Raw genomic sequence first — 21359 nt, 5'->3', positions numbered from 1 at the left:
CTTATAGTATCTTCTTGATTTTTTATATTCTATATTTATACACTTTTGTTTTCTGAAAATGTGTAGTTTTATGCATGCTTTCACATAATTTTACAGCATATTGCTATACTATTTCAGACTCAGTATTTACATTCTTACATTCAAAGAAAATCAGTAATATCTTTAAAAACGACAGTCCTTTTATATCAGCTGTGCACCGTTATGGTGTAAATATAACCTATCTGTGAATTAGATCAAATGTAAAAGTCAGCCGAATTAGTATTGATACTGCAAGGAGACGTATTGTGTGAAGATAAATTGAAGATGTTGTTTAATTGTTGAATATATTTATGATCCACGTCAAGTATTCAGTTTCGGCGGCATTTTCTCAGTTTTTCCAAAGGTCTTCTCATCAGGGCTCTATAAATAAAGAACTACGGCAGATCTGTAATATACAATGCAGCCGAACCGTGTATTACAATGCCGTTATGTGATGACTTTCAAAGAGAAAAGCAAGAGCGCTCGGAATTAAGTATTATTTTATTCTTTTAAAATGTTTTCCGGATTTCATATCATATAAACAACAAATCCCAGCATGCATTGCGGCTAAAACATCCAATAAGCGAGCTTAAAACCATAGCTGAGGATCTTGGGTAATCGCTCGAATAATCGTCTGTTTCCGGTTATTTTTATTTTGAAATTCAGTTCCTGACGGACGCCAAAAAAGCCCGAGATTATGGAATTAAACCAATAAATAAAAGCAAGGATAATTGTGTGTTATTGGTGAGTAAATAACAGTGTGTTATTTTGAAAAGAATAACAAATTAGAAGGAAAAAAAGATTTTAAAAAATACAGATTTCAGTATCCTGAGGCTCTGAGCCCCATTTATTTTCCTCACAGACGGCAACAAAAGTCCGAAATTATACGATTTCAAATAAAAGTAATAACTGTGGCTTGATATTGAGTAAGAACATGTTTTTATGAACCACACAGCTTCCGGTCTTCCTCGACCCGACCGGAGAAAAAGACGTGCTGCAGGCAGTAGAAATACATTGCTTTTAAAATCGTGCTGTGCAACACGGAAAAAAGGGGCAAATCGTGTTGGTGAACACGAATCAATAGATTAAAAATCGTGTTGGTGAACACGAAATGCCGTGAGACTGGGTTGGATTACCCGCATTTACGATAATGTCTCTTGCACTATTTTATTAAATATATTTTGTTTTTATTGTACTATATTTGACATTTTAGGAAGGGTCGTATGGCTTTCATTTCCAACCATTACTTATCTGACCAAATCTTGAATCGTAAGTCTTACTCTAACACACTGTCCAATGTTTTGGCACTTACCACAAGCACACACAGGAATGAAAAATACACTTTTTGGTGATTTTACCACAGCACAGTGAACACAAAAGCAGATACCATCCGCCTACATTCTGGGTCTAACACCCAAAAGCTCAAAGACAAAATAACTTACGATTCCTTGAGTAATTTCAGTTTCCAGTATCCTGCCAGCTGTAATCTGATTGTCTGAGTCTGTTTTTTGTCTGAGACAGATTTTAAGAGAGGACATCAGATTGGAGTTAACACTGTTTGCCTTTCTGTTTCCTATACACGCAAAGATAGAAAGCCCTAAAGAAATCCCACAGACACCTCAGAAACACACACACACACACACACACACACACACACACACACACACACACACACACACACACAACACACACACACACACACACACACACACACACACACACACACACACACACACACACATTATACACATTACAACAACAAAGAGCAAAGACAAACTATCAGCCTTCTTTTTTTTCAACTGGAATACACATGGACTTGCTTACATACATAGCACTGAGTAAGTGTATGCATGCAAATACACATTTTTAGACCATATCGGTAGGTCTCCCTCACATGCCATGTAGTTTGTATAAGAAATAAAAAAATTGTCAGCTTTGTGTGTGTGTGTGTAAGTGCGTATGTGATTCCCTCTGTTTCTCTGCGATGGTGGAGCACTTGTGTTAAAGTTAAACAGTGCAGACACAAGCAGGTCACCTCCTCCATCATCCCCATTGGAAGGAGAGCACAAACACAGTCGTCAACTTAATCATCACCATTCACGTCAACAGAAATCCTTCTGTCGAGAAAATAACTAAAAAGGCTGTAAAGTTCAATCTTTCCTTCCGGAAGTCCATTAATTGTACCACAACTCAGATGGCTCAAAGATTGAAAGAAAACTCTACGGCTCCATAGACGAACGACTTAAGATGACTCATATATTTTACAGCAACATGTAGTTTACTTTCAAGTCAACAAGCATTTCATAAGAGTACTGTAGGTGTCAGTTTATTACTGACGGCTCTATCAAGGCAATAAATACAACGGCAATAAAGTCATAGGACATAGGCCTATTTGTAGTTCCTGACATCCTTATAGAGTGCCACAGTGACACGTCCTAAAATCCGGAAGTAAGTTAGCATTTTACCACTTCCGGTTCCTTCGACAAAAAAGCAATGCAATTTCTCCATAGGATTTTGGAAAATAGCTGGAAATAAGGTCTGTGGTTGACACACATTTAAGAGACGGATCACGTTTTGTTCTACGACATTAAATCCATCAGCAGTGACCCCACTGGTGATTTTTGAAGAGTTTACGTGTCTGAAAAACGATGGTTGTTAACAAGTGGCTGAATAGGACTACAGAAGTTTTACGTCATTACACCGAACACGTAAACACGTGTAAATTTGTTTTCCCCCGTGTTCTGCTTGAAAGCAAGTAACTGCCTCCTGCAAACTGTTAAAACAAACGCTTCAACGTGTACAATTTTGAATCTGTGGTTTTGAATATGGATCTTAAGTTGGCGTGACGTTGAAGCAGCGACCCTGCTGTAGTTCGTTTATAGCATAACGTTAGCATTTTGCTTCTGGCGACTAGATTTATGATTCGAAAATTATAAAAGTAGGATAGACATGTGGATATTATCCGGCTGAACAAAACGTGATCTGTCTCTTAAATGTGTGTTAACCACAGACCTTATTTCGAGCTATTTTCCAAAATCCTATGGAGAAATTGCATTGCGTTTTTACTTCCGGGTTTACTTTCGGGTTTTAGGACGCGTCACTGTGGCACTCTATAGTGTAACAATAACACAGAAGATATGATAGTTAAACAACAATTCCCGTATATCTGCGTCTATGTGAACTTTTTAGCCGATAACATCATTACTATTATACACACAAGATTATTATGACCGCCGTCTGTTTCCTGGATATGAGGTTAAGGCTCTGTGTAACACTTGCTTGTATAAAAAACTACTTGACCATGTTAACTGTTAGTCTAGCATTTAAGCGTGCTAACATCAGCTAATCATCACTGAACACAGAGCATCTGTAAATCCAAAACCAAAGTGAACACATAAAATATTTGACCTGGTGACGACGCCAGAAGAAAAGTCGGGGGATCTCAGAAGTTATACTTATAATTAAAATATGATTGCATTCCATTGAGTGAGCTAGTTGTTGAGACGTTTCACTTTGAGCCGAACTGGTTTTCATCCAAATGTATTGCCCATTTAAAAATGTTTACAAGCTGACAAAATTGGTCAAGAAAGTCAGATGAACCTCTGAGGGTCTAAAATAAAGTGGAAAATTAAATTATTTGCTAAATCTGTTTCCATTGTCCCAATCTCACTTTCATCAATGCACCAACCTTTCCAAACTGGCTTTTACCTTTGCTAAAGCCATACTCATCAACACAATTAAACTCTTAGTAAGGTATGATTACAATTGTTAGAACAAGGCAATCCTTAGGATCTTACCTACTTTCACTGTCAGCCCCTTTGATTCAGATTATTGTGACTCCCTCCTGCTACATGCCGTTGTTACTGTCTGTGCTCACAAATGTTTCCATCTACCTTCCCAGCTTCCTCATTGCTGTACACAACATATTCTGAATCTGTGCCAACAACTGGAACAAAGCTTACATTTTTTGTATATTTCCTAATCGGACATAACAAAAAAAATGCATATGACATAGCTCAAGAGCAGACTTCATACAGTACAAGTTCACACTATGCTGAAAACTGGCTGATATTACTATTTAATTCATTTGTAACAAGTCTGAGTCCAGGAAATTGTTATGGTAAAATGTTCCATCTGCAGAACACCACAGCTGCTTTGACCATGAATATATTATCCTAGTGAAGGCACGGCATGTTCATATCTAACAATTACACATTGGGCCAACACATGGCCTAAATGAGAAATGATTACTTAATTCAAATAAGATGAAGGTTGCACCAAGCTGTGATATTTTTGATTTGCTACTGGTTTAATGCAATCTATGATCTATAGGATGGGGAGAAACTAAATTAAATGATTTAAAAAGGCATCTTATCCAGCCCAATCCAGCAACCAATCATTAACTTGTACTGATAATTGTGGTGTCCACGTTACGTTTATGGGACTTCTGCAGGTCAACAGAGCAATGGTACAATGCTGCAGCAACAGTTGGGCCTAACTTTTGAAAAAGCGGCAAGTGAACAAAATGTTGCTTGTATCCGGTTGTGTTGTCAAATTGACAAAGGAACAAATAACAATCCAATCCATCACGCTTTACATTTTTACACTGAAGAGCATCAAAGACATATAAATAAATACAAAAACAGACTTTCCAACAACCCACTTGCTCTCAGTCTGCAGTTTACTTTGATGGAATTTTTACACAGTTATAGGCAGGACAGCACACACATTCATTCACACTCAAATATTCAAAAATGCTGCAAATGTGCCTTTACCATGTGTTTACCTTAGTGCCATTGACGTTCCGTTGACCGATGCAGCAGAGCACGCTCTGTGGACCTGTCCATAGGAGCAGCTCCCCTGTCGTGCGTACCGCTCATCCCCACAGCAGAGGATCACCAGAAAGGCTCTCCGAAACGCCCGGTTCAGAAAGGCGTACAGGAAGGGGTTCAACCCTGAGTTAATGTACCCGAGCCACAGCCAGGCTGTCCATAGCTGCCAGGGCACTGAGTAATGGATGAAGGGGTCCACTATGTTGGTGATGAAGAATGGTGCCCAACACAGGCAGAAACAACCCATTATAACCGCCAGCGTCTTTGCTGCCTTGGTCTCAATGCGCATGCGGCTATTTGCTATGGGGGCCTGCTCTGAAGGGGAGAGGGCCATTGTTGTCCTGAGGCGGTAGTGATCCGTAGGGTCTGAGGAAGTGGAGGACCTCACTGTGATCATCGGAGTCGGTCCACTCACAGGGGCAGAGCCGGCTCGCTGTAGTGTCTCAATCTGCCGTACATGAGTCATGGCGGTGACGTAGATCCGCTGGTAGGCCAGGACCATAAGGGCCAACGGGACATAAAAGGCCACCGCAGAGCAGATCAGGGCGTACGGCCGGTTCACCAGAAACACACAACTTGTGTCATTGGAGGCTCCAGCCAAGCCTTTTCTCTCCTCAATCTGGGAAAGTTGAGAAGATACAGACAAAAAATCATCACAATGTTACAACAAGATATTCTGAACATTTCAATGCCACTTGAGTGCCAAATAATGTAATTACTAGACATTATGACCGGCAGTCAAGGATTAATAATGCTAGTCTTGCCTGTGAGTGTAGAGATGGAGCTAAGAGGCAGTTAGCCTAGCATAAAGACCAATTTGAGACTATATTTACCTGTACATTTGTAAGGTGTTGCTAAATTAGGCTAAAGAAAAATATAATGTGGTATTCTGAACTAATACTGATTGTATGTATATATCTTTGTCCTAATGGACATTTTGAGCGAGTCACATTAAAGTGTACAGTAGGTCTCTAAAGCTGAAAAGGTCATTTTATCTTATCGCCTTGTGTAATATATTGGCATTGGTACTGATGAGCTACCTTAGTCTGCATGTACATGAAACACTCTAGGTATACACAACATGTAAAATCCTAATTTAGGAACATTTAATACACATAAAGAGCCAATAACATAACCATATCACCAGAAATTAATGTTTTCCTCAGTGGAAATGGAGCATCTCAGTTCACACACACATACTGTGTCTACCATATCGTTTAACTTGTCACAAGTATTTATTGTGGCTTTGTATCAGCTGGCGTAAAAAAGCAGTTTCAATTTCAAACAAATCATTTTTGTGGCAGAACAAGGGTGTAATGGATTTTTTGTTTCGCGAAATATGAGAACAAAGAAGAAATAAACGGACAAAACACATTCAAAACAAACAACTAAAATCGGTCCTAAATAAAGACATAAGTTATATTTAGTGTTGCGCAATTGTGTCTGCATCTTTAAGACATCCATCCAGCTTTTGTAAAACAAATGATTGTTTTTTTCGATGCTGCCTGACTGAAAAACTGAGAAAAGGGCAGTGTATTTCATTAACTCTGGCTAAATAAATTCATCTATCCCCGTGTGCCTCTGGGAGTCCTGCAGCTCATTTCAAGGAAGCTCTGAAATAACCTCACGCCAAAACATATCCGAACCAGCAGGAAATGCTTGTTGAAGTGCTGTCTTTGCTCGCAGCAAGAGAGCCTCCACAGGGACTGGAATTGTTTTGTGATCACTGCATTACCGTGTCATTGGACAATGTTATTAGAAAACAGAGAATATTAGATTGGAAAGGTTTGTGCTGTATTTGCCCTCACAGGAAAAAAAGTATTTCTTCATGTATTTGAAAGAGTTATATGAGCTCTTGATACTATTAAAAAAAAATGTTGGAACATAAAATATATTTTGTTGATGCAAGATTTTAATAACAAGAATACATTCTGATCTTAGCTAAGGACTTACAATGTCCTCGATGCCGATAGCGTTCCAGCTTTGCATTATGGGTAGAAAGGAGATGAATATGGGGATGAACCAACAGCCGCTGAGCATCACTGCCACTCTGACCGGGGTCATCTTGTGTCTGTAGACCAGAGGCTGGCAGCAGATAGCGTAGTACCTGGAATAACACACACACACACACACACACACACACACACACACACACACACACACACACACACACACACACACACACACACCATGTATACATCACTTCAGGGGACATTACATTGACTTACATGCATTTCCTGGAGACTTATCCTAACCTTAACCATAACCAACACATCCCTAACCCTTAACCTTACCCTAACCCTAAACCTAACTAAGTCTTCACCCTAAAATTAATGATTCCCCTCATGGGGACATCCAATTTGTCCCCATAAGGGAAGCCAGTCCCCACACGTGACTATGTAAACAGATTCAGGTCCCCACAAGTATAGTAATGCTAGACCACACACACACACACACACACACACACACACACACACACACACACACACACAAACCTGTCAAGCGCAATGCAGCAGAGGTGCAGGATGGACGCTGTAGTCAACAGGACGTCCAGAGACGTTCGCACCAGGCAGAAGATCTCTCCGTATCGCCACTCGCCGGTAATCAGCTCAATGGCAGCGAATGGCATCACCAGCAATGCAACCAGCAAGTCAGCAAATGCAAGAGACACAATGAAATAGTTTGTCTTCTTCTTTCTGAGAGGATGGCAGGGGGACACAACAAATTAGCAACAAAACATTATCCATTCATGTATTCAGTAATAGTTCATGGGTAAGGTAATCTTTAACTATTATAAATGAAGACTGACTGACTGATGTGTAATATTTTGTAGGTTTTTAGGCAACATTTAAGTTGAATGCCTTGACAGTACATTGTGATGTTTTGATCACATTTTTAGCTTAAAATGCATTTTTTTAAGATGACTAAGACAAGTCTTGTTTTTCCGAGGTACAACACTCACTGTCTAGAGGTTAGGGTTAGACAACATACATTTTTCAGGATAGAATTTTTGTAATGTGAGTGCTTTGACATTTGGTTTGCATACTGAGTTTTTTAAGCACTGCTGGATGTGTTTTTAGTGCAAATAGCAGGGAAAAAATGCCTTGTTTTTTTTCACATCTAACTTAAACGTCAGCTATACATTTGAGGATCAATTTCTTTCTTTACAGCTATTGAAAGACATTGAATTTGCATAAAGTAGGTATTCCATGGCAGCGAAAATAGTCATTATAGTCAGGCATCGTCAGTTTTCATAATTACAGGGAGAACCTTGAATAAGGGTTTGTTTTTTGCAGATAGACCCTTTTTTTTGCCAGTTTTGAAAACTGTTGCTGCTTCCAAAATAGATTTAATAAACAGCTCACCGTAAATGTCTGTCCTTGCACAGTGCCACCATGACTAGCAGATTGCCACACACTGTCATTATAATAATAATGGAGAGAAATATAGTGAGAATAATCGACTCCAGCGAAATCAGGAATTCCTGCTGCTGTTCCTGCTGTTGTTGTCCTGTGTTTATGAGGTCATCCAACAAACTGAAGAAATACAAAAACAAACAAATAAAGCTATTATTTTGAAAGAGAGAGGGAACGACATGCCGGGGATGTACTGTAATTGTTTTACCCATATTAATTAGGTATATTTATGACATTTTAGAAAAAATATATTTAAAACAATATTTATTAATAAAATAAATGTAAACTGGTTAATCGTTTCATACATGTTTTATTTTTAATGTATGACTTACTGTAGAGGTGATTCTGTGGCCATCACTGGTCATCTGCATTGAGGTCAGCAGGGGATAGTCCTCTTCACCCCATGCTAAGGCCCTGTTGAGACACAAACACACACACACACGCAATGTAATATTTCTGGCTTTCACAGTAGGTCTGCATTTTTCTGAAAATAGTAGCCGGCCTGAGTGTGCAGACGTGCTGGTGGATATCTTTTTGTTTGTCTATCTTGTCAAAAATGTGATCCCAAATAAGAATCGGGATCAAAGTTTGAAAGCTTGTAATATTTTCAAAGCAAACAGTCTGCAACAGGCCAAAGCTGTCTCTGCCAGATTCCATCAGCTAGGTCCTCGCAATGCAACAAAAAATACCAAGCCTTAGTGAGAAACACAGGGGAAATTTCCTTTCTTACGCCAATGTCCAGGGAGGTCAAAGGGCAGATATCAGCTCTAGGGGCTTGTAAGGATTCATTAGCAAATCCTAGTTGGAGGACAGTGTGCCTGACCTACCCTTATTTAACCTGGAACATAAATTAAACATATAGTAGGGGAGACCAGGGACAGTTGCAACACTTTTTTTTTTTTTTACATTGCATTTAGCTGACGCTTTTATCCAAAGCGACTTACAATAAGTACATTCGACCAGGAAGACACAACCTTGAAGAAATCAGAATCATATAAGTACATCAGGTTTCATAGAGCCAAACATTTCAAGTGCTACTCAACTGGCTTTAGGTAAGCCAGTCCTTTATTAGTATAAAAGTGCTTCGTTAATAGTTCTAACGCTCGAAGTGGAGTCGAAAGAGATGAGTTTTCAGTTTGCGCCGGAAGATGTGCAAGCTATCTGCCGTCCTGATGTCAATGGGGAGCTCATTCCACCATCTTGGAGCGAGGACAGCAAACCCACGTGTTTTCGCCGATGGGAACTTGGGTCCCCCTCGCAGCGAGGGTGCAACGAGTCGTTTTTCCCCAATAAGTAAAACACCATTTACAATAGGATAGCCATTTTGCTATATTATACATTATCAATATGTCAGCAACTGAAACAATGTATTTAAGATGTTTTTATGAAATAAGTACAGGTTGGAAAATGTATTTACAAAAAAAACTCAACTGTTACAACTGTCCTTGTGTACAGGGACAGTTGTAACACATGCCAGGCACGGTTGTAACATGTTAATAACGGTTACCTTTTTCACACTACATGACAACAAATAGGGAAAGCTGTCAAATTCTAAGGCAACAAGATTTGAATGGGGTTTCACACATCCTCCAACAAACAATGAACAGGATAACAGATAACACACACAGCATCATCCTCTGTGAAGGATTAAACTGTTCTCTGAGAGGTGCTTCTACCTTAATTATGTAGACCTACCTCCTTTGAGCTGAGACCATAATATAAATCAGCTGCCTCCATCAGGTAGTCTCTCAAAAGCATCTCCTGCTCTGTTGACCTTCTTTGGTGTCTAGTAGCCTACTCTTGGGGGTGTTTGTGATCCCTGCCTCTCCAACTTCAGCCTCTTTTTATGGAACCGGTACAGGGTGACATGGCATATATCCAGGGACTTTGCCACTTCCCTGAAGGATTTTCCCTTCTCAACTTCATTTGAGGCCCTCTGCAGCAGAGCAAGTGGCACTCCCCTGTCTGTCTTCCTCTTTCTGACATTTGGCATACTGTAAACACAGGCACACACTTTAGGCCTACTGTACAGTATTATATTCTGTTTATTTTTACAGGGACAATGCACACCAACCAACAATACAACTGTATGCTTGAATGAACAATTGATCATTCAAGCAAATGAGCCATCATTGTAAATGTGCCATGTTACAACCGTCCCGTTACAACCGTCCCAGGACCACCAGTCTTGCTTCCACCCCCTGTGAACCTGCCTGGTTGCTAGCTTGACCCATATTTAGCTAGTTATATTTGTAGCTTACAAAACAGTGATTCTAATAATACTAGTTTGGATTCCTAGACATTTGAACTCAAGACAGTATCCAAAAAATACATCATATAATTTGAGTTAATATTTTACCTCAGAAACACACTTTTACTGATATCTTACGCGAGAAATTCAAACATGGCTCCTTTTTTTCTCAGCGATCTTACCATCTAACTGCGCATGTGCAGAGTGAGTTTCATCACTCTAGCTTGTTTGTGATTGGAGATATTGAAGGTGTTACAACCGACCCGTGTTACAACTGTCCCTGGTCTCCCCAGCCCCGGCCACACGAGGATGATAACGGTCGTATCTGCTACAGTTCACTATCAGATAGACGGTTCGGCCACACGAGGCCGACATGGAAACGCAGAAAACGATAACGATAACGGGTCCCAAGGTGGGTAGATCTGCAAACGAAACGCTCTGGGGGGGCAAACGACTCCGTGTTTACGCCTATCCGATTATTTCCTGATAACGTTGAAGCAATAGCCCCGCCTCTCCCCACCTCTCCTGCTCAGAGATCAGCTGCTGGGCTCTCAGAAGAGGGGGAGGAAAAGAGAGGCTCCGTTTTTTATTCTTATATTCTTATATAGAGTCGTTATTCATTTGTTTTAAAGCTCAATAAATAACAAAAAAGACCTTTGACCGGCACTTTTCTAATTTTGTCCGGAAGATTTAAACTTTAACGGACATGTTGACCAGCGAAAAAAAATCTAACTGAAACTCTGCTGCACTCTGCTCGTTTCTTTGGAAGAGGCGGAGAGGTGGGTTTTTTTCATCTGCTGGTGGACTACCGGAGAGATTTACCGTGCTTGCCCTCGGGGAGGGAGAAAAAAGAGGCTTCTCAATACTCAAATTTCGACTCCTCGGTCCTCCGGTAGTGACCTGGAAATTAATTTCAGCACGCCATTTTGAAGGACATCTCATTTCTCTAAATGCACACCGAGGATCGAGCGTCGAGGAGGCTCTCTGGAGGAGCTATAACTGAGGATACACTGATGGTTCCTCCACGGCTCCTCTGCGGATGCATTTCCGGGAACGGTGGAGGCGTGACGCACGGCCGGACTTATCTCAGCCAATGACAGCTCTGCATGCATCCCCTTGATATTATTTTAGAAACTGCTTTCATCGCATCGCGATGTTTCCAGAGAGAACAGCTGTGAGGTCCGTGCAGAAAGCAGAGCAGTGTGTAAAATGTATATCACTCAGTAACAGGCCTACTCTCTTTATTTGCTTTAGTTTAGTAGATAACTACAAACAAAGAGTCGATATTTTTCTAAGACCATTTAGTGCTTCACATAATAAAATACACAACGGCTGTAGCCTGATTATGCTTTAGGAGCTGTAGGTGTGTGTGGTACAGTGTGTAGGCGTGTGTGTGGTACAGTGTGTAGGTGTGTGTTGTACAGTGCGTAGATGCGGCGGACAGACGGGTCTCAGTTGGTTTGGTGTCCTCTGCTTACTTTTAATACTTGTAATTTGTAAATACAACTTTTGGCCCGTAATTTCAATTCCCCATTTCAGCGACCAGAGAGAGGGGGGGATATATCCAGTCTCTGATTGTGTTACGTTATTATGAGAGTGCTCTCGTACTTTAAATTGTATATTGTAGTGGTCACTAATTTACTCTATGTACACAATTCACTCATGGAACTACGGGTTGGGGGTATTGTTTCCGCACGGACATATATGTGGTTACCTTTATATGTTGTGTGCCCTCCTGGCTCTTTCTCTTGTCGTCTCGGGCTGCGACCCAACAACATCTACATTTCCGCTGCTCATTAAAGCAAGCTTTGCACCTTCGATGCACCGCCTCCGACTCCCTTTCTCTCGGCACTACATTGGTGACCCTGACAACGTCTTGTGAAGTTTCCGGGACGGACCCGAACACGGTAAAAAAACTCAGGTTTTTTTTCTCGAAATGCCGGGGATTTTTGGAGACGTCCGTGGCTGCCACCGGCACGCGGACTGAGGCTCGGTGCGCCCCCCGCGTAATGGCTGAGGACGTTGCTCGCCATTCCCACATCGTCTCGGCACTGGAAGACAGCAAGCCTTCCAACTACAGGGAGACGATGCACGACCTGCTGGGTAGGGAAGAACCCGATTCCTTCCACATGGGGCTGTTTCTTCGGGACGTGCGACTGCACGTCCAGGCTGCGCTAGCTAACGACAACTAGCAGCTAAAAGCGTTGGCTAACGACGGCTAGCAGCTACCGATGGCTGCCAGCTAGCGGCTAACGGCAACAGCTAACGGCTAGCTGCTAACGGCTATCGACCCTTTTGAGCTTTTTCTGGTGCCTGAGAGGAGGTTCGACCATGTCTGGTTGGCCTCGTGTGGATCCTCTCACGATTTCGCCCACCTGTTTTTGACCGTGGACAGTACGACCCTTTTTGAGCTTTTTCTGGTGCCTGAGAGGAGGTTCGACCATGTCTGGTCGGCCTCGTGTGGACCCTTTCGCCTTTTCACCACCTCGACGGCGGCTTCGGACGTCACCCAGGCTTTCATCAGCGCCTGGGTGGCGCGCTTCGGGACCCTGCCTGGCCTCTCTTCTTACCGCGGCTCACGGATCGCCTCGACGGCGGCTTCGGACGTCGCACTGTCTGGCCTCTCCCCTGTCCACGGCTCCTTCCTCCCGGTGATGCTGCTCCTGCCCCCCAGGGACACGGCTCCTTCCTTCCTCCAGGTTTTCGTGCCCGCTCCTTCCTGCTGGGGACCACCGGGTTATTCACGCCCGTCGCAGCTCAGCGACCCAGCCTTCTCCGACTGGCAGGTTAGTTCTTCATTCGCCACGACGCCTACTGCGGCCCGCCCCCAACCCCCGGTGGGGATGCCCTCGTTAGGGCCTCTACCCTCTCCTGCGGCCCCCTTCCGCAGGCCCGTTCCATGGCCCGGCCCTCGCCTGCAACCACGCCCTCCTCGGCCCCTGTGGTGCTTCCTCCCAGACGCGGGGATTGTCTCCATGGTTGAATTCTGGGGGGGCTTGTGTAGTGGTCACTAATTTACTCTATGTACACAATTCACTCATGGAACTACGGGTTGGGGGTATTGTTTCCGCACGGACATATATGGTGTTACCTTTATATGTTGTGTGCCCTCCTGGCTCTTTCTCTTGTCGTCCCGGGCTGCGACCCAACAACATCTACATTTCCGCTGCTCATTAAAGCAAGCTTTGCACCTTCGATGCACCGCCTCAGACTCCCTTTCTCTCGGCATATATATATTTATATAAATATATTTGTGTGTGTGTGTCCGCATCTGTAGCCTGTTATTGTCTCATTATACCGCACTCAATGAATTCAAAGTAAATATGTGGGGGAACAATGTTCAGCTGATCTAACAGAGATTATAAAATACAGCGCTATGACAAAACATTCGACAGCTGATGCAGCTGTTGCCATGTCATAATGAACGGACGTCGCTTTAATATGACCGCTCAGAGGAGAGGAGTTCTCATTTCTTTAAACGTCTGCTGCTTCCCCTCCTCGGTCCTCCGCTCGCATCTCCTGTGGGCGGGACTAAGTCTCGAGGAGGGGAGTCGAGGAGGGGAAATTTAAGAATTGAGAAGCCTCTAAAGAGCCAGAGCGTCCACAGCGGAGAATAGAGTGGCGAAGTCACGCCCATCTACTTCCTGTCCATGGGACCTTATTTCGGAAAAATTATGTATTGAAGTCAATGGAGAGAGAAAACGTATCTTTCGATCCCGTTTGAATTGTGTCACGAATTACACATATGATGTTTGTGAATCTTAAAAAATAATTTCCATGTAAAAAAGTCACAGTTTGTCGTAAAACTGTTGAAATATAAGACTATGAAAAATTCGCAACTAGAAAGACAAATCTCAGAGTCACGTAAGTGAGGTCATAACCAACCTGATCTCACCAGAATGCGTGACTCCACCACGACTCCTTAACACCGCATTGCGTGGTGGAGTCACGCATTCTGCTACATTTACGTGTCGGCACCACGCAAAAAACCCCAATGTAAAGTGAATGAGGCTCTTTTGTCGTGGTGCACACACGCATTTCTACAACGTCCCGCAGTGAGCTTTTATTCTATAAACTATATATATAAGCTATACTATATAGCTTGTCACGGGAGGCTTCTTTTATTTTATTTGTATTCATAATAATTTTTATTTTTCGTCAGAATGTAAAAATTACATTAGTTACCAATTTTTGTTCTCAAAAAACAGTGCATTGTGTGTAATACAACTGTGATTTTTATTAAATTAGTTCGTTTTTAAGGAAGGCCAGAGCTTCAGCTGTGTCAAATAGATTGTTCCCTTTAGTTAACGTTATTTAAAAGATAATGATCATGTCCCCTTTATTGTATTTCGAGCGTCCATTCCCATTGGATAACGGAGCATTTTACACCCGGAAGTAAGTATTCTCCTTACTGTCGATTGATTTTACAGTGATATCTGAACTACTCATCAACTCAAAAACACCAAATTATCCTTGTTAATTACACAACATTGATTGGTTTAAATTGTGTACAATGCTTTTGTATTTTTCCCCTTCGATTCGGAGAAACGAATATTTTTTCGGAGTTTTTGGATGGCAGAAGACACTACACTACCCAGAATCCTCAGCTATCGTTTGGGACTACACCATGAGCTTAGCTTGACAAGCCCCGTGACCAGTCCTCAAGCTCTGTGATTGGATGTTGGAGTGGCAGTGCGCAAAGTTTACACCGAGCGTCAAAAAGCACCTTGAAATGGAATGAAACCCATCGACGGCGCACTATTCAAAACAGGAATCGAACGTGTCCTATCCCCCCCCCCTTAGGTCACAGGCTCCTCCAACAGTGCAACACAATAAAACAGATACACAGAAAAAATAGTGAAATAGTGCAATAAGAGTCTATATACAAGTGATTGGAATCTTTTTTTATTTTTTTTTAACCTTTATTCAACCAGATAAAAGCATTGAGATACAATCTCATTTTCAATGCTGACCTGGCCAAGAAGGCAGCAACGTTACACATACCACATAACACACACATATAAAAGAGAACATAACTAAGAAAACAAAAGACAAAAAAGCAGTCACTACATTGTGAATATGATATATTAGATAAATAATTTCTAAGTAGCAGCCAGATGAATGTTATGGATGTTGTTTCTAAGTTCAGGTGTTTAATAGTCTTATGGGCTATGGGATGAAGCTGTCCCTGAGTCTGGAGGTTTTAGTCCGGATGCTGCGGTACCGCCTGCCAGACGGCAGCAGACGGAACAGTTTGTGGCTGGGGTGATGGGGGTCTTTTATAATCCTGAGGGCTTTCTTTAAGGTTAACGTGGTGTTTTTACTCCACTACATTTATTTTAGTTACTTTACAGATTTGGATTAATGATGTGAAATATAAACAACCCTTAAATCAGACTTTAGTTACACCTGAGTAAAATTCAGGGAAGGTGATTGTCAAGTGCCAACAATCAGGAGAGATATTTGATAGTTGGTGCTTGAGAAGACTAAACATTTATCTGCAGATCCGTATAAAGCATATTCATTACTCGTTATTCTCTAATCGTTCATTAAAGACTGTATATAATTGATATTTTGCACATCACTTTCAAGATTTCAAGATTTTCTAAGGTTTATTGACATAATCATAACTACGGTGTAGTTATGCAATGAATGCAACACTTGGGTCACAGGTTCATCAACAGTGCATTACATGACTATCAATATGTGTATACCTCCACCATTAAACTGTCATATTCTGCACATGTATTATTCTATCTAACATCTTATAAGAGTATAATAAATATGTATAATATCGGTTAAAATAAGTGCTTCAACATAGTTAACATTGCAGGAAAGTTGATTGTCAAGTTCCAAAACAAACCATGCAATATTTTAGACGTTAAGTACTTTGTCAGGCTTAATATGTATCTGTAGATAGATACCCCCAAAGCTTTTTTCTTATTTAAAAGAAGACCTTAGCCTAAAGTATTCTTTAATGTTTAAATAAAGCCTAATTAGTTTGTCTGTTTTGCACATCCTCCTATCAGGCACTAAACTGTTTATTGTAGATATTATTTACAGTATATATTTTCTATTCTATATTTATATCATTGACCTTCTACTTTCCCACTATTGTGTATGTACTCTTAATATTTAAATGTTTTCATCAAATTATAACACATTCAACAGTGCTTTACAAAAATGAAAGACATTAAGAAAAAGGCATTTTAAACAGTCATTAAAAAGCAACAATCTACCTGCATTGCAATTACTCCAAACGTGTAATAACGTGCTTTAACCAGTAGGAGGTGCGAGTTAAAAAGCTGTCAAGTTTACAGTGTTAACAAAATAAAATATACTGCTGTTTCTGGTTTAGTTTACGACGGAAAAGCGATGGAAAAACCCCACAGCAACACAGAAACTATGGTCTTAACATGACCCAGCGGTCTAGTAGTTAATAAAAAACAATAATATCAAAACAGATTATTACTACTAACTTTATTGTGAAATTAAAACAGAACCGTAAAAGAATAGTTTCCGGTCTATTCTGATGCCCGATCTCTGTAGATAAATAAAGAACTACGATAGATGTGTAATATTTAATGCGGCCAAACCATGTATTACAATGCATTCATGTGATGACTTTCAAAGAGTAAAGCAAGCACTGCTGAATAAAGTATGATTTTATCTTTTACGAAACGTTTTTTTTCCATATGGAATGCAGTTGGAGAGGGTTAGGGTTACCAATCACAGAGCTTGAGGACTGATCACGGGGCTTGTCAAGCTAAGCACATGGTGTAGTCCCAAACGATAGCTGAGGATTCTGGGTAGTGTAGTGTCTTCTGCCATCCAAAAACTCCGAAAAAATATTCGTTTCTCCGAATCGAAGGGGAAAAATACAAAAGCATTGTACACAATTTAAACCAATCAATGTTGTGTAATTAACAAGGATAATTTGGTGTTTTTGAGTTGATGAGTAGTGCAGATATCACTGTAAAATCGAGAGTAAGGAGAATACTTACTTCCGGGTGTAAAATGCTCCGTTATCCAATGGGAATGGACGTTCGTAATACAATAAAGGGGACATGATCATTATCTTTTAAATAACGTTAACTAAAGGGAACAATCTATTTGACACAGCTGAAGCTCTAAACTAATTTAATAAAAATCACAGTTGTATTACACACAATGCACTGTTTTTTTAGAACAACAATTGGTAACTAATGTAATTTTTACATTCTGACGAAAAATAAAAATTATTATGAATACAAATAAAATAAAAGAAGCCTCCCGTGACAAGCTATATAGTAGATTTTAAAAACGTTTTATAGAATAAAAGCTCACTGCGGGACGTTGTAACAATGCGTGTGTGCACCACGACAAAAGAGCCTCATTCACTTTACATTGGGGTTTTTTGCGTGGTGCCGACACGTAAATGTAGCAGAATGCGTGACTCCACCACGCAATGCGGTGTTAAGGAGTCGTGGTGGAGTCACGCATTCTGGTGAGATCAGGTTGGTCATAACTGATGTCACAATTGTTTTCCTCCGCTAAATATAAGAGATAGCTAAGATAAGATAACTTTAACAAGATGCCTGTGTGCTTTGTACCAGGTTGTTATCATACCAGCAATGGGTCTTGCTCGTTCTTCCGCTTCCCGTCTGATGAAAGGACCAGGAGTGGCTGGCTGGATCAAATCAAATCAAGTTTTATTTATATAGCACATTTATAAACGATTTTTGGTCGAGCCAAAGTGCTGTACATATAATAAAAATAGCCTACAGTAGAGACACTTTACAAAGTTTACAGCAAATACAACAGCACAGATTGTTCAGAATATCAGTATGAGAAAAACGACACCCTCTATCCTTAGACCCTCACATCGTACAAGGAAAAACTTCACAAGTTAGCTACCTAGCTAGTAGCAAGCACGTTAGTTAGCATTACAGTCTTAGCCTTGTCATTTGTATTAGTCTTAACATGAAGTAACATCAAGTAACCCAAGATGTTAAACAGTAAGAGTAGTAGTCATATTTCGTGAACCCTTTGAAGAGTACTGTCACACCGGTGTGATCATTCTATAGTACACCATTTAAGCCCGGGGAGAAATGCTAACGCTACATTAGCATCGGCGATCTGTTCTACTTCATGCTATCTGCACAAATGGTTGACATTAAATATTAAAAAGATCAGGCAGTTCAGAGAGAATCAAAGGAAGGCAGGTAGGCAGGCAGCTTTGCATGACATTCTTCTGGACGTGTTTCATTGTGTTGATAGTGAGGGTAGCCAATCACGTTTTTGACAAGACAGTAGTGACGGCCATCTTGGTGACGTGTGTTGTTGTGAGAGTCTGCGAGACCAGAGATGTAGTTCATTAAGCGTTTCACACAAAAAAATGTGTTACTTCACAGTTTTACGACACATTTTAATTGTTTTGACTTTCAAAATTATCTTTTAAATTGACAAACATCATATGTGTAATTCGTGGCACAATTCAAACAGGATCGAGAGATAATCTTTCTCTCTCCATTGACTTCAATACATATTTTTCCCGAAATAAGGTCCCATGGAGGTCCACCGGAAGGGGAGGGACTTCGCCGATGCTAATGTAGCGTTAGCATTTCTCCCCCGGGCTTAAATGGTGTATTATAGAATGATCACACCGGTGTGATAGTACTCTTCAAAGGGTTCACGAAATATGACTCCTACTCTTACTGTTTAACATTTTGGGTTACTTGATGTTACTTGATGTTACTTCATGTTAAGGCTAATAAAAATGACAGGGCTAAGGCTGTAATGCTAACTAACGTGCTTGCTACTAGCTAGGTAGCTAACTTGATCCAGCCATTCCTGGTCCTTTCATCAGACAGGAAGCGAAAGAACGAGCAAGACCTATTGCTGGTATGATAACAACCTGGTACTAAGCACACAGGCATCTTGTTAAAGTTATCTTAGCTATCTCTTATATTTAGCGGAGGAAAACAATTGTGACATCACTTACGCGACTCTGGGATTTGTAGTCCTTCTAGTTGCGTATTTTTCATAGTCTTATATTTCAATAGTTTTACGACAAACTGACTTTTTTGACATGGAAATGATTTTTTAAGATTCACAAACATCATATGTGACCTGCTCTATCGAAATCAGTCGCATTGACCGAAGACACATTTTGAGTTGTATACACTGTTGGAAAGAGGAGATTCCTAGCTTTCTAATGATATCAGGATTGTTGTTGTTCTCCAAATATTAAGCGAAATATGTCACATTATATAATGACTGTCACCGAGTCATCATTTTAAGAAAAAGGCCTTCAAAGTTTTCTCTTCTCTGGAATCCATCGATCTGATTGATTATTAGCGGAGCAAATGATGAAAATACTACGGAGGGAAGATATTTTCGTTTGGATTACTGGTCTGGGGGAAGCTCACGAGTGTGTGTGTGTGTATACGTGTGTGTGTTTGTAATTTTGCGTTTGTGTGTATTGCGTTTGTTTCCCGGGGAAAACCCTCACGAGAAACACCGGCTGTTGTTATGCCTGCTGTGACGTCAAGTTACTCCGTTCTCCGCTTGTAATTATGCCGTTACAAGCTTCAAAGTTGTATTTATTATCTGAATTTGCCGAAAAAAGTTTAATATTCTGAAAGCCAAGACTTTGTTTAATTGAAATCAGATGAAAACAAAACTGCCGTGTTATTTATGATTACTCTACGATTACATTCATAATGTCAGCCGGAGGGAGGGGGGGCGGTGCTGCGGAAGAGCAGATTGCCTGTCATCTTCCCTTTACAAGCTTAAAGAATGTATTTATCGTGTGAGTTTGGAAATAAAAGTTTCATATTCTGAAAGCCAAGACTTTGTTTGTTTAAAATCAAACAAAACACCCAAACCCCGAAAAAATAGTTTTTTACGCAAATCCACGTTTATTTTGAAATGAGCCGTTGCGACTTCCGACTGATTTCGATAGAGCGGGTCACATGTGTAATCTGTGGCACAATTCAAACGGGGTCGAAAGATACGTTTTCTCTCTCAATTGACTTCAATACATAATTTGTCCGAAATAAGGTCCCATGGACCGGAAGTAGATGGGCGTGACTTCGCCACTCTATAAACAGAAGGGCAACCATGCGCGGGAAGTCTTCTTCGCTGCTTTTGTGCAGGACTACAGCGCCACTTACAGGCCTGGCATATGTACTACAGCGTCTCTAGCGCTTTCGAGCGGTCTTGTGTGAACGGACACGTTTCTGGTGCCTGTTGCATGTGGACGGAAGACTTTTTTTGATAACGATTGCGGTCCGTTTGCGTTATCGTCCTCGTGTGGCCGGGGCTATAGACACAACCAACAATAGCCTGAGGTAATGAGAGGACAACTGAGGGTGGCTTAGGCATTGACTCTGTCGGTACTGCCCTCTCCTGGTTTAAATCCTATCTCTCTGACAGACATCAATTCATCTCCATTAACAACTCCAAATCCCCCACAGCCCCCGTCAATCATGGCGTCCCTCAGGGTTCTGTACTTGGTCCCCTTCTGTTCATCATCTACATCCTCCCAATTGGACAAATCCTCCATCAATACCAACTCCAGTTCCACTGTTATGCTGATGACACACGGCTCTACCTCTCAACAAAATCAATTTCTCCAACCACACACTCCCAGCTCAGCACCTGCCTCACTGACATTCAAATTTGGATGCAAAACTATTTTCTAAAACATAACTGTGACAAATCGGAACTTATAATCATTGGCCCAAACTCACTTACCCGCTCAACCCAAGATTTTTCTCTTACCATCGATGGCTCCATTGTCAACCCCTCCACTCACATCCGTAACCTTGGCATCATCCTCGACCCCACCCTCACTTT

At 41.1% G+C, this 21359-nt stretch overlaps 1 protein-coding gene across 2 annotated transcripts in view; it reads right to left on the bottom strand.

Moving 5' to 3' along the window:
- The window catches only part of LOC117554794 (5-hydroxytryptamine receptor 4-like), a 61425-nt gene that overhangs the window by 24733 nt on the left and 15333 nt on the right, over positions 1-21359 (bottom strand). The window contains exons 2-6 of one of the 2 annotated variants that reach the window (XM_034229309.1): positions 8599-8680; positions 8216-8386; positions 7346-7546; positions 6804-6957; positions 4805-5469 (exon numbers count right to left, since the gene is read on the bottom strand). In XM_034229309.1, the coding sequence (XP_034085200.1) occupies positions 4805-5469; positions 6804-6957; positions 7346-7546; positions 8216-8386; positions 8599-8621 (1214 nt within the window). In that variant the 5' untranslated portion in view covers positions 8622-8680. Of the gene's footprint in view, positions 1-4793; positions 5470-6803; positions 6958-7345; positions 7547-8215; positions 8387-8598; positions 8681-21359 lie in introns of both variants that reach the window. The other variant, XM_034229310.1, reaches the window with a different exon arrangement.

The sequence above is a fragment of the Gymnodraco acuticeps genome, unplaced genomic scaffold (genome assembly GCF_902827175.1).
Source record: "Gymnodraco acuticeps unplaced genomic scaffold, fGymAcu1.1, whole genome shotgun sequence".
In the NCBI taxonomy this organism is placed as follows: Eukaryota; Metazoa; Chordata; class Actinopteri; order Perciformes; family Bathydraconidae; genus Gymnodraco; species Gymnodraco acuticeps.
The sequence above is the reverse complement of the archived record's forward strand: the minus strand, read 5'-3'. Positions and strand labels throughout refer to the sequence as shown.